Here is a 13,050-nt window from a genome sequence, read left to right on the forward strand (position 1 = left end):
ATTTTTTTGGCTAAAACTGGTAGTAATACAAAAGGTGAGCAAGAACAAACACATTTCCTAGTTTTTGAGCTACATTTTCTGAAACCTAGCCCTTTCTCAGGTGATGAGGCCTGCATGGAAAGCTGGTATTTCTGCAGAACTTACTGTCACCGTTGGTGAGTGCCCCATTCTGTTCGCTGCTGGCAGGTGCGTCTGTGGCCAGGCTGGTAACTGAACGGCTGAACATCTCCTTGTCGGAAGGCTGCAAAAACAAAGGCACCAAAAGAATCAGACTGCGTGGCGGAGGGGAATATCCATGGCTTTTTTTTTGGGGGGGCTGTCATTTTTTAAAATTAATTAATTAATTAATTATTTTTTTTTGCCAAACCACACAGCTTGTGGGATCTTAGTTCCCCAACCAGGGATTGAACCCTGGCCCTCGGCAGTGAGAGTGCAGAGTCCTAACCACTGGACCGCCAGGGAATTCCCTCCATGGCTTCTTCTAAAAATTAAAAGAACAACAACAAAACCCAAATCCGCTGCTTAGATTTAAATTAAGCGAAACGAAATAAAATCGAGTTCCTCAGTTGTACCAGTCACATTTCAAGGGCTCAGTGGCCACACGTGGATTGTGGTTACCCTATCAGGGCAGTTACAGAACACTTCCATCTTGGAGGAAGGTTCTATTGGACAGGGCCGTCCTGGGAATCTTCCGAGGCCACCATTCACAGAGCTTCCCATCTGGTAATGACAAATAGGCTATGGCAGGTTGTGGGCTATCAGGTCCCTTAGCTCAAGGTGAGGGGGACCAGAAGCCCCAGGGCTGATCAGAATCAGCTCCAGCAGAGAGAGGCCTCATCCTTCTCCCAGGGGTGCCGGAAACGTTACCCTTTTTAAGGGTGTGTCATGCCGAGGAAAACATCACCTTTGTCATCTGAAGGGAAGGGACTTAAATCTGATCAAAGATAATGTCACTGATGTCTGAGACTCATAATCAGCCAAGTCTCTGCTTCAAGGTTCACTAAAACCATCATATGCTAAAAAGTAGGTTTGCAAACCTTTCTTATTCTCACAAACAAATTCAGGACACTTGGAGGGAAGAATGGCATTGATTGTTTTCTACTGGGCTAGCATGGGTAGACAGTACATGGCATGATACGCCAGGCTGAGCTACAGCTATGACTAGTCTGAAGGTAAGTTGGTAGCTCACATATTTCTTGAAATATGCAGCTGGTCCCACGTAGCAGCTGAATCACTGCTGATATGATCTGTTCCCCCATCCCGCTCATGGAATGCACGGCCTGCGGGACCCAGGAGGCCACACCGGACCATGTTCCAGGAGTCCACCTGGGAAGTTCTGATGTAAATAGCACCACAACCTTGGCTAGCTGGCTTCACAAATTCTCTGACTCGGGAACCAAGTAATAATAACAGAGCAAATAGCTCATGCTGCATCATGATCCAAACGTTTACTGGGAGTCAGCTATTTCAATCCCGTGCACCCCATGAGACGGGTCGTTGTGTTTGGTTGCAGGGCGGCTGCAGACACAGGTGCCCATGCACAGAAATGACGTCACCCCTGGGCAGGAGTCAGCTGTGGGGGAGGACGGCTCCCAGGTGGGCCCATAACAGCCCAGTCAATCCGTCACAGCTGAATTATCATACTCTAGGTTCTCACCACTATTTCTTCTCTTAGCTTCTACAAGAAAACGCCTGCTGGAGCTCCAAACACAGAAGCCAGGAGGGAGCCTCTCTCTCACTGCAGCTTCAGATGCAGCCATGGGAAAACCCCCGCCGGCCTTTTTCACCTTAGGATTTAAAGGCAGCTCCTCTGGGGCTGTGGAGCGATCGGTGTGTGTCGGGGTGTGTGTCAGAGCCGGGATCAGGGGTGGGGAAGGCTGGCTGACTACAGGGACTTCTCAGGCCTGGGATGGAGACTCTGCAAGTTGTAGAAAATTGAGAAGCTAGGATAGAAGCTTGTAAAGAGAGCCATGTGATGTGTGTGTGCAAACGTGCTCTAGCGTGCACTCCCTTGCTCACACATTCATATGAGAGAGGCTATGGGGGGCTATTAATGAAGGACACTGCACATGGAGAGTCAGATCTTCCTTTTATCCACCCGCCACTCTCTTCCCGTCTCACCCAGGGCTGCTGCTGGGCGTTAGCAGGAGAGCAGGAACCGAAGGTCTAGAACAGAGGTTCTCACACCTGAGCAAACATCAGGATCACCCGGAGGGCTTGCTCCCAGCACCCCCCACCCCCCCGAGTCTTCTAACAAACGCCAGGTGGTGATGTTGGTCCAGGCCATGCTTGAGAACCGCTGCTCTAGAAGGACAACAGGAGGGGAGGGTGATGGAGATGGAAGCCTCTCCCCCAGTCCCGCCTCTCCTGCCCACGGGCACCAAGGAGAGTGGGAAGGGGAAGAAAGCTGGGGCCTGGGACCTGCACGTGGGAGGAGCCACAGTGGAGGCACCACCTCCTCTCCCACCTGCCCTCTGAGTACCTGCACAGCGGCAATCCAACAGAGGCGCTGGGGGCAGGTGAGAAGTGGGGACATAGACAACCAGAGACTGCAGTGTGTGTGTGTGGGGGGGCGGTGAGCCGCCTGCATACAGAGATGAAAGGAAGGAACTCCCCAGGGGCTCCCAGGAGAGGAGGGCTGACCACTTTGCTGCCTGGCCTGGAAGAATCCCGCAATCATAGGGCAGGGCGCCCGGGACGCCTCCTGGGTGAGCTTGGAACCTGGCTGCTGGCTGCGTGTTTCATACCAGACCTCACACGACATACTTCACTCATCCATCTTTCCTTTTTGCCCCTTCTTCCTCCAACCAGTTTATGTCTGATCTTGAGAAATTATGTCTGGGACAGGAAGCATCTTCCCTGTTTCAGCCTTGAGAATATGAGGGCGGCCCCATCCCCAGCTGCTGGAATTGCTCAGCCAGTTAAGGGCATGGGCCTGAGGGGAGAGAATGAGGTGGGACCAGGATGCCCAGGCTGCTCCCTATCTGGGTGGATCCAAGAGGCCCGCGGGGCTCGATCAGGACCGTTTAGGACACAGAGCAAGAAAATCCAGCAAGGCCAGGCCACATCTAGGATGCTGGGGGTCCCAGGCTCCAGTTAGCTTAATGATCAGCTGTTACAGGTTGAATTTTATCCTCTCCAAATTCCTATATTGAAGTCCGAACTCTACCTTAGATTTGACCTCATTTGGAAACAGGATCGTTGCAGATGAAACAGGTTAAGATGAGGTCATATCAGAGGCCTTAAAAAAGGGGAACTTGGACAGAGACAGACACACATAGAGGGAAGACGGTGTAAAGAGTCACAGGTAGAACACGATGTAAGGGCAGAGATCTTCAAACCAAGCATCACTAAAGGCTGCCAACCGACCACGGGAAGCTAGGAGAGCGGCCTGTAACAGATGTGCTCTCACAGCTCTCGGAAGCAACCAACCCTGCTGCCACCTTAATCTCGAATTTCTAGCCTCTAGAACTGTGAGATGATAAATTTATTATTTAAGCCACTCAGTTTATGGTCCTTTGTTATGACAGTTCTAGCCAACTAATACACCGGCTGGAGCCCAGCAGAGGCAAAACAGAAACATCCCTGCAGTAGGTTGGAACTATCTGAGGATCTTTCCAGCAGTGGCACAATTGCATCCGTTTCAGAGGCTCTCCCAACAACCTGGTTAATTGCACAGGCCTCTAGCCACGGTGAATATAAACCTGCAGCAAGAGGACACAGCCCAGGCAGCCAGTTAACTCTGGCTGAATTGCTTCCCTGGGTTTCCTTCAGCTTGTAAGCTTGTAGGGACCTGCTTTAGATAAGCAGCTGATGCTTTAAAACTCGTGCACGCGTGCTCACCACGTTCATCAGGTTCTCATGATCTCCGCTGTGCTGTCTCGGCTTCTTTTCCCTGAAACAGAAAAGGAAACATGGCTGTAACATCCAACGTGCCATCTAAAATCAAACACACACTCCCCTTTCCTATTCAAACTTTGATCAACATTTAAATAATCTCTCTTTTAAAAACCAAGTTTATTTTGCCAAGGAAGCAGAAGCCGGACAATTCACTCTACCCCTCCGCTGCAGGCAGCAGGGTCCGAGGGAGTCAAGTCCTAGCAAGGGGCTGGTCACCTCTCTGGACCTCCCCTTCCTCCAGGAGTAGAAAATACAAGTTAACAAGAGGACCGGGGCAGTTTCCTGACTAGAAACTGTTTATATCTAGAATACTAGAATGAGTTTTTTGTTTTTGTTTTTTTTTAAGGAAATCAACAATTCTCATCTCTTCATCTTTCTTAATTCAGTCTTTGCAAAGTCACACACTGCCATGGGATTGAGAAAATAAAGAAAATACAACTTTTGGCTTGTTGGGGAGGTTACATGCTCTCAGGATGAGTCATATGTACTTGCAGTCTATGGAAAAGTCCATCGAGTAAAAATAGAATTTATTTTTACTCGGGACAGGCTAAAGAAAGCCATCAGTACTAGAGCCTACCTTTCCCATAGATGTATAAGGCAACAGTGACACCTAGTGGGAGCATAAATAATTGCAAGGCAGGCCCTCCCAGGCCCAGGGGAACAAACACTCCTCTAGCTTTGCTTCTATTTCTTCAGCTTTCTGGCCAGTTAGTCTCTCTCCCAGCCCTGGAGTCCTGGATCCAAACCGGGCAGGGATTTGGAGGCTACTTGTATTCAGGGAGTCTGGATTTTCCCCTCTTGACAGAGACTTTAGGGCACGAAGCCACCATATCCAGACTTTTAAATGACACTTGTCCAGTCTCTTCCAAGGTTATTGAGAAGAGTTTGGAAGAGGGCTGGCTGTCAGCTGGTCTGCACTGGCTTCCAGCAGCAGCCCTCACCAGAGAGCTGCATATGTTGTAACAATGTCTGAACACCTGGAAAATCACTCCTGGTTAGAAAGGACTTTGCTTCTCTCCAAGCAAAGATCTCCATTTTTTTTTTTTTTTTTTTTTTTGGTGGAGGGGTTACACATTTTATTGTATATGAGGGAGACAAAGAGGGAGGAAGGGGGGAGGGGAAAGAGAGAGAGAGAGAGAGAAGTATAATTCTAAAATAAGACAAGATGGTTATTTCATACACAGAATGTTTCCCTTGTAGAAAAAATGAATCTGTTTCTTAAGAAACTGCAGTTCTAGATAATAAATCCTTAATAAAATGACTCCCTGAAAGCTACAGAGCAGCAAAGATTCTCAGTAACTCTCAAATTGCAGCAAAAAAGAGTATCTTTAATGCACATGATACTTAGATTTCCAAATGTCCACAGATGGAAAAAGACAATACACATTTTGACAAGGGTGTGCTCATAAGAATAGCAAAAATTTCCTTCTGGGAAGTTTCATACATAAGGGCTCTTCCAGGTGCTCCCCAGGAAAATCAGATGTGGCTTTTCACTGAACTAATAAAAAGTGTCCTGGGCTCCTTTGCGGCAGAGAAGTCAGTTAATCTAACATACGAGTTTCTGGGAACGTCTATGCAGTGAGATGCCATTCATCACAGGCTTTTTATATAGAAAGTCTTCTGGGTCCAGGACACATGTAATTTTAAGGCTCTAGTAGACATGCACTGCTCTCACCTGTCACAACTGGAGCACAGAAAGATGAGGAAGGTGATGAGGAAGAAGGTGGCCACAGCTGCCAGGCTTCCCCACAGGGTGATCTGCATTTGTCCCCCACTCAGCAAGCTTCCCTCGGGTCCCATGGTGGGTGGGAAGTGGCACAGGCTGCTGGATTTGGTCAGTCCTTCCAAGGTGGTGACATGGGGGCAGAGGGCTGCGTCCTCCTGCAGAGAGAACAACGTGTGTTTTGACAACTTCTCGAGTGAAATGCCGGAATCTGGGAGTAAGTTCCTGGTGGGGCGTGGGGTGGAGGGGGCGTTTGAGCAGAGCAGGGAGGTGTGTGCAGAATGCACTGGACTCGACTTGGAACTCCCTCTGGGCAAGTTCCCCTCTGTGGTCCAGGCCTTTGTTTTCTCACCCAAAACACAAAGCAGGAGCGTGCAGTGCCTAGCGCAGTGTTTGAGGCAACGGATGTCTTGTTATTTGGATATGTTTGGGGATAGATTCTTAATGTCTTCAAATAAATTTAAGACTCCAAGTACTCCACAGGAAATGAATAAATGCTTATTTGTTTTCCCTTGTTTTTTTTTTTTTTTTTTTTTGCCAAAACAGTGTAAAGCATTTATTACGGCTTTCACAAAAATGTAGTTTGCATCTTTCCCACCTGAAACCCCGACTCCCCAAACCTGCTTCTCTTCGAGAAGGTTTAAGGCCAATACAATTAATGAAATAGATTGTCTTTACATTCACCTTCATAAACAGTTAACTATTCTGAGTATGTGACTTTATTTTCAGGGCTGGCTTTCACTAAACTTTGTAAGCACTCAATAAGTCCACTTTCAAAGGGATGGCTGAAAGTCTACGCAAAGAATGCATCACCGGCAGCAAATAAGACCTAATTATAAACAACTACAAATTGAGTATAAAAGCTAGGACGTATTAGTACCCTGCATGTGCCTGGGACTCGAGTGCTTTCCTCATTTGATCACTGCCACCAGGCTGTGAAGAAGGCGCGGCTAATCCCCATTTTTCAGAGACACTAAGTTCACTGACGGTGTCACCACGCTCAGTGGCAGCGGAGAATATGAGACCAGCCAGCTCTGACTCCAGCGCCAGTGGCCTCAGCCCCTAGAGGGCGCTCCTTCTCACTGGGGGCTACCGCTCCCCGGTCCAGCTACAGCGCTTCTAAATGAAAATGGCCAATGAGTTCTGTGAAATATTTTAAGACTTTTAGATTTTGAAAAACAGAGTGCTATATCAAATTAACAATGATCTCTCGTCAGAGACGCCTTGTTTAAAGAACATTTGCTTTGCACAATTCTAGAACATTCTCACTTAAACAGCCTTTAACTTCATCTCAAGATTCATGAGTAAAGTCAGCAAATAAATATTTTTGTCATGATAATTCATCAAAACTCAAAACATTTTTTTTTCATGAAAAAGACGGTTGATGTTTGCATTTCCATTTGCTTCCCTAACAGACCTGGGACTGTTATGTAGCTATCAATGAGCATCTACATCAAGCCAGCACCTGGGGAGCTTACGGAGTCACTGTGGTTCAGCGAGACCAGATTTTCTCCAGGTGAAACATTTCACATTTATTTCAATATTTAAAGGTGACAAGTAATAAAAAGCTGGAGAAAAAGAAATTTTATCTGCAAGCATGCAGAGAGATTTCTAGATGAAGTCGATTGCTTTCTATATGGCCTTGAACCAACATGAACACTTCTTAATGCTCTATAAATAAATAAATTACAACTTCCTGGGTAATACAGAACTTCTTTCTTCCTGTGTTGGTTATATATTATACCTATAAACACTACATGCATACAGTAATGGATGGTCAAATTGCCTTTGCCTGTTTGCCCCTGGACAGCTTATAACTGAGTGAAAATCACCAGCACTTCTCTTATGATTTGTCGAAACAATGAATAATTCACTTTAAACTTAGACTACAAATTGGCACCACAAGTTATTAAAATATATTCAAGCACATGAATGACGGGGACCTATGAATATATATGAAATAAATTTTTATATCCAGATCCAGGTTCATGCATAACACATTTTAGGAGGTACAAACAAAAGATGTCTGTTGTGCAGGCGTTTATGTGTTCCTTCTTTCCTTCGCTCATTCATTCGTACAACGATTTAATCAATGTCTATTTATAAAGTTCCCTGTCCTTAGAAAATAGTTTGCTGAGTGAATTATTCAAAAGGCACATATCTATCCAGGAGGCCCCTCGCTCCACCTCTGGTACACGTTTCTCTTTTCTCTTTCTCTCTCTCAACAGGGGGAGGCGACAGAATATAATGAATTATGTGGTACTCCAACTAGCAGAACAGTGTGGGGAGAAAAAGGGTGAAAACAGATTATTACCAGCTACTGAATAAAGGATGTAACTCAGAGAAAATGTGTCAAAACTCCTGGATCACTCCCCTTCAACCAGAATTTGCAGAAAAGCTACTGACAGAAATGCTTTTTTACAAAAGTTCTCATCGTGGACAAAAAAAATCTCACAGGGAAAAGCAAGATCATCATCTGGTACTGTTTCTGAGTCAGATTATCAATACATTGTACCCCTAAGGGCAAGGGCTCCAATTGTGTGGGCAGCTTCCACCTCTCAGAAACCTCTATGTGCAACTCGACCAGGAGCCACACAGGTCACAGCTGTGGTGGCAGTGCAGCAGGAGCACCTACCCTTGCAGGGGCCAGTGGTGTGCGGGGGTCTACACACACATGACCTCCCTCCCAGTGCGATTGTTCCAGTTTTAGAGAAGGTCTGCACCACTGGTACTCTCCTCTCCTGGTCTTTCTCTTTTTGGTCTTCTGTTTCCATAATTCTCCTGCCCATTTCTTCTCTGGTCATCTCCTTCTTAAATTTTCGTGGCTTATCTGCTGTTGAGACGTGACTGCCGCCCCCCACCAACCCCGTGTGTGTAGACGGACTGTCCCCACCATGTGTGTAGACGGACTACCCCTCCCGTGTGTGTGTTGATGAACTGAGCCCCCCAGTGTGTGTAAATGGCCTACTTCCCCCTCTTTCCCCACCGTGTGTGTAGGTAGACTAACCCCTTCCCCCCCCGCCCCATTTGTGTAGATGGACTACTCCCTCCCCCCACCGCGTATGTAGATTACCCCCTCACCGCGTGTAGACGGACTGCCCCTCCCCCGTGTGTGTAGATGTACACGTATGACTTCCACATTCCTCCCTCTTGGTGGGGATGAGAGTGGAAGCCCTGTGTGGATGGTCCAGGGCTTTCCAAGAAGTGGAATGGACTTTCCCCCCAAGGCTGGACCCTCTTGCACTGGTTTCACTGAACTTAAATGCAGTGCTCAGGGTTCTTTCGTGGAGTTCATTTTGAGCAGGGCGGGGCATCGGTGTCCTTCCCTGAGACTCAAGGCTTCTCTCAGGATTAGCGACAGAGAGAGAGAATGAGGACAGCGAGGCACAGGGTCCGGGAAGTAAGAAGTCACCCTGAAAAGGAAGGGCCCCCGAAGGAGCAAGGGTTTTCTATATAATACGCTGTGCGCCTTTACCAACCAGGTCCACGTGGAAAAGATAATCCAAGGCTGCGGAGTCCCTGATGTTGCTACTGGCCTTGGGGACCAGCTAATTTTCTGCTAATTCCTGTATCAAGTAAGATGTTTCCTGAGCATCCAGAATCAGACCACACCAGCAGAAATACATGAACCATTTGGGGCGATCTCTCATGATTTTTTCAAGGAGATATTTAAGCCTATTTCTCTCCATCCTGTTCCTACCTGTCTCAATAAAATTGCATTCAATTATAGAATACTGTTTCTTCAAAGTTAAAAAATATCCCGTTGTCAGACCACATGTGTAAATATTCTATGAGTTATTCAACATAGAGCAAAGGACGACCATTCACCGTGCCTCAACAAACATTTATTACAGCACCTGAATGCCCCACTAAGATGTGTTGCAAAAGATCATAATACTAATGAAATAGCAGATTAATAGTTATTAATAGATTAATTAATAGCAGTTTAATAGTTGTACATCAATTTTTTTGTTTCAGAATAGGTTTCATCATTGGCTGCACTGACGTACAATCATGACCAGTGACTGTAATTTAATGCATGATATTGACAAGGGCAGTGGCATTTCGCCCACCCCCCAATTTTATATCATTTCAGACTACTGTGGGAAATTGTCATTTGGCCCTGAGAAAGGTCGATGCCTGAGTTTATAGGACTGCTTTTGGGGATTCTTTTACAAGTAGGGTTGGATAACTATTTTGGACTAGAAGCTCCATAATCACTCATACTTTTGTATCCATTCCTTTCATGATTTTAATCAATAAGTGATTCAATCTCGAGAAAAACCGAAGGCCTTTTACTTTAAAAGCAGGTGCCATTTTTAACCACAAGGGGACAGTATAATTCTATTCTCAGCCCTAATCAGCAGGCTCCTCCAGGACAGACCTCAGTTATTCTTTCTGTTGGTGCCTCTGCTGAGCCTTTTAGCTGTCTTCATTAGCCTGGAATATCCGCCACCCCATTCAATTCCAACAAAAAAGAAAGCAAAAACCGGATGAAATGAATGAAAGTTGCAGCCCAACTACCAGCTATTTATTTCTTTAGCCAAACACATTTAACAGGTAGGTGCTCTGATCGCTGCAAATTCTGTATGATTTGGTGGAGCTGGGACGGCCAGTGAGATTAGCTATAGAAGCAGACAGTTAGTTCCTCTGAAGCCGGTTGAGGTCAGTAATGATGGTCATTACCATTTTACAGCTGTCCTAGTTGACTCATAATTAAGCATGTTGGAAACCACCTCTACATGACTCCTTACCAATGGCCGAAATAAGGAGTCCAAGGACCCATCGCCATGGGAACGCCTCCTTCCCGGGTCATCACGAGGTGTGTGGGAACCATGTGGTAAAATGACACTTGACGAGCAACAGATTAACCAAACACCTAAATTCTCTGCTGGGCTTCTGTCCTGTGAAGCACGTGGGCAGATGCACAGGCTATGGAAGCCTGAACCTCTCCACTGAAGTCTCCGGTCTCCTGAAAGAGTTTTAAGCTCAAGTATTCAAATTCGGGTCAACTTCTCTGCAGACCAAAGGGGCTCTGCTATAGGTAAGCTTTGTACACTGAACTCTGCGTGAGAGTCAAGCGGCTCTGCTGTAAACACGGAGCCACCTCAGAGAACGCCTACTGTCCACCAGGGCCCTGCTAAGGCCCAAGGGTCTCTGCCATACCAGTTGTTTCCAAGATATCCCCGCTTCTCTCTTTCCCTGAGTCGGGGGGAAACACACCCAAAGGGCGGAAGGTGGTAAAGGACTCCAAGGTAAGATTTTCTTTATGGTTTCCCGAATCATTTTACATCACTATGGAGCCATATGTTGACATGTCTGCCTGCAGCAGCTTGAAGCACGAGAGAAAGGAACCTGGGAAGCCTTGACATCACCAAACTGGCCCTGCTGCCATCAAGGCTTGCTGCTGCTGTGGCAAGAGCCAGGCATTCATCCCAAGAGCGGGTTATAAATCCTTCAGGCCATCTGTCAGCGTAACCTGATTTCTTCTTGTGCATATTAAACCTGTTGATCCCCATGGGAAATGGGAAATCTGACCCTTCGGGAGTGTGTGTGTGGCTGTCGCTTGTCTTCAAAAATACATTAAACTTACATTACAGAAGTAATATAGTTTATTGCTTATCAAAGCTCTGCCGCCGTATTGGTTTCTGCCTTCAGAAAAGCCAAAAGGCGAGTGACTTTGGTGGGTAAGGAATGCCTTCTAAGGTTGTTGTTCCTCCTATGCTGACTTGAAAACCAATTCCCAAGGTTCATTTTTTATTTTTAATGGTAAATCTCATGTGAGAACAGGAGAGGGGTCGGGGAGAGAGAGAGAGAGAGAGAGGGGGAGAAAATGATTCTGACAGACATGGGTGAGGAGTCCAGGTAAAGGGTCTTCAATTTGCATAAGCAAGTCTTAATGGGCTGTTTCACAAAGTGTGCAGTTTGAACTTTAGGCTCTGTTTCTTCCTGCCTTGCACGTTTGCTCATCTGATCTGAATTAAAAGTTCCTTGAGGGCAGGGATATATCCATCTTGTATCCCACCACATTCTCAGCATCTCCATGAGCTGGCAAATAGGAGCCAGTCAAGAAATTTTTACTGAATACATGTTTCTGCGAAAGGAGGATTCCCAAGCTGACTCTCAAAATGCAAATTTAATGAATAATTTATTAGGTAAGGGAGAGAAGGAGAATAAAAGAGAAGAGCACATCAGGCAAACAGTTAAAAATTAAGCCAAGTATGTCTTAAGGCAAAACCTTAGCTCTGGAACAAACACAGCCACCTGCCTTTTTTGTACTGTCACCAAAGCAGCCTGAGGTCTCTTGAAAAAGGTCCCAGCACTGGAATTACTTGCTTCTCTGTACGTGAATCCTCACCACCCTTACCAGGTCTCCACACTGGCGATCTCAATGTGTCCCCAAGCTTGGCGTTCCTCTGGCCCCTTCTCAGCGATGACACGTCACGTCTTCCTCCTCTCCTAGGAATCTGATTCACACCTCTCTCTTCCCTCCCTCACAGTCCTGGGCCTTACATTTCTCAAAGGAAAGGGGAGCCTTAACTATTCTTGGCCGTCTTCGCACATTTTCATCTGATGGAAGCCTAACCATCCCTCAGGTCTCAGCTTAAATGTCACTTCCTTGGAGCAGCTTTTCTGACGCTGTTTCCCCCTCCCCAGTTTAGTTTAGGCCCCCTGCCTTTTTTTTTTTTTTTTTTATTGATTGATTGATTGCTTGATTACTATGTTGGGTCTTCGTTTCTGTGCTAGGGCTTTCTCTAGTTGCGGCAAGCGGGGGCCACTCTTCATCGTGATGCGCGGGCCTCCCACCATCGCGGCCTCTCTTGTTGCGGAGCACAGGCTCCAGACGCGCAGGCTCAGTAGTTGTGGCTCACGGGTCTAGTTGCTCCGCGGCATGTGGGGTCTTCCCAGACCAGGGCTCGAACCCGTGTCCCCTGCATTAGCAGGCAGATTCTCAACCACTGCACCACCAGGGAAGCCCCCCTGCCTTTTTTTTTTACAAGCTTTTCCCTTCATAGCATCACTCAAGAGTAGAGTGATGAAGCCCTGTGTATGTCTCTTCCACTGGTCCAAGCTCCAAGAGGGAGGCTGTGGAGAGACGTTATCTTGTTCACAGCTGTAGTCCTAGTGTGTGGCACACAGTAGGCACTTAATACATAAGTTGAATGCATTAATAATGAGTAAATAATTCCGAGGATCCAAGAGGAGGTAGATACTGACTTGGCCTTCAGAGATGGTAAGAATTAGAAGAAGAAATTCTTTTTCTCAGTCTTCTCAAACAAGGCTGAAATTTCTCGGGGATGTGAGGGGTTCCAGAAGCTGGCTTGCCTGCTTGACTAGCTGGTGGGGAAATCTCCATGGTGCTGCCTCCACCCTACACATGATCGACTGGCCTCTCCCCACGTTCCCCTCAGGGTCCTGAAAAGGCC

At 46.7% G+C, this 13,050-nt stretch overlaps 1 protein-coding gene across 2 annotated transcripts in view; it reads right to left on the bottom strand.

Annotated features, from left to right (window-relative positions):
• The window catches only part of PAG1 (phosphoprotein membrane anchor with glycosphingolipid microdomains 1), a 140,961-nt gene that overhangs the window by 12,836 nt on the left and 115,075 nt on the right, over window positions 1-13,050 (bottom strand). For both annotated transcript variants that reach the window (XM_068526030.1, XM_068526029.1), the window contains exons 4-6: window positions 5,576-5,781; window positions 3,844-3,895; window positions 145-241 (exon numbers count right to left, since the gene is read on the bottom strand). In XM_068526030.1, coding sequence (XP_068382131.1) covers window positions 145-241; window positions 3,844-3,895; window positions 5,576-5,700 — 274 coding nt within the window. In that variant the 5' untranslated portion in view covers window positions 5,701-5,781. The remainder of the gene's footprint in view (window positions 1-144; window positions 242-3,843; window positions 3,896-5,575; window positions 5,782-13,050) is intronic.

This window comes from Eschrichtius robustus, chromosome 17, assembly GCF_028021215.1.
Source record: "Eschrichtius robustus isolate mEscRob2 chromosome 17, mEscRob2.pri, whole genome shotgun sequence".
Lineage (NCBI taxonomy): Eukaryota > Metazoa > Chordata > Mammalia > Artiodactyla > Eschrichtiidae > Eschrichtius > Eschrichtius robustus.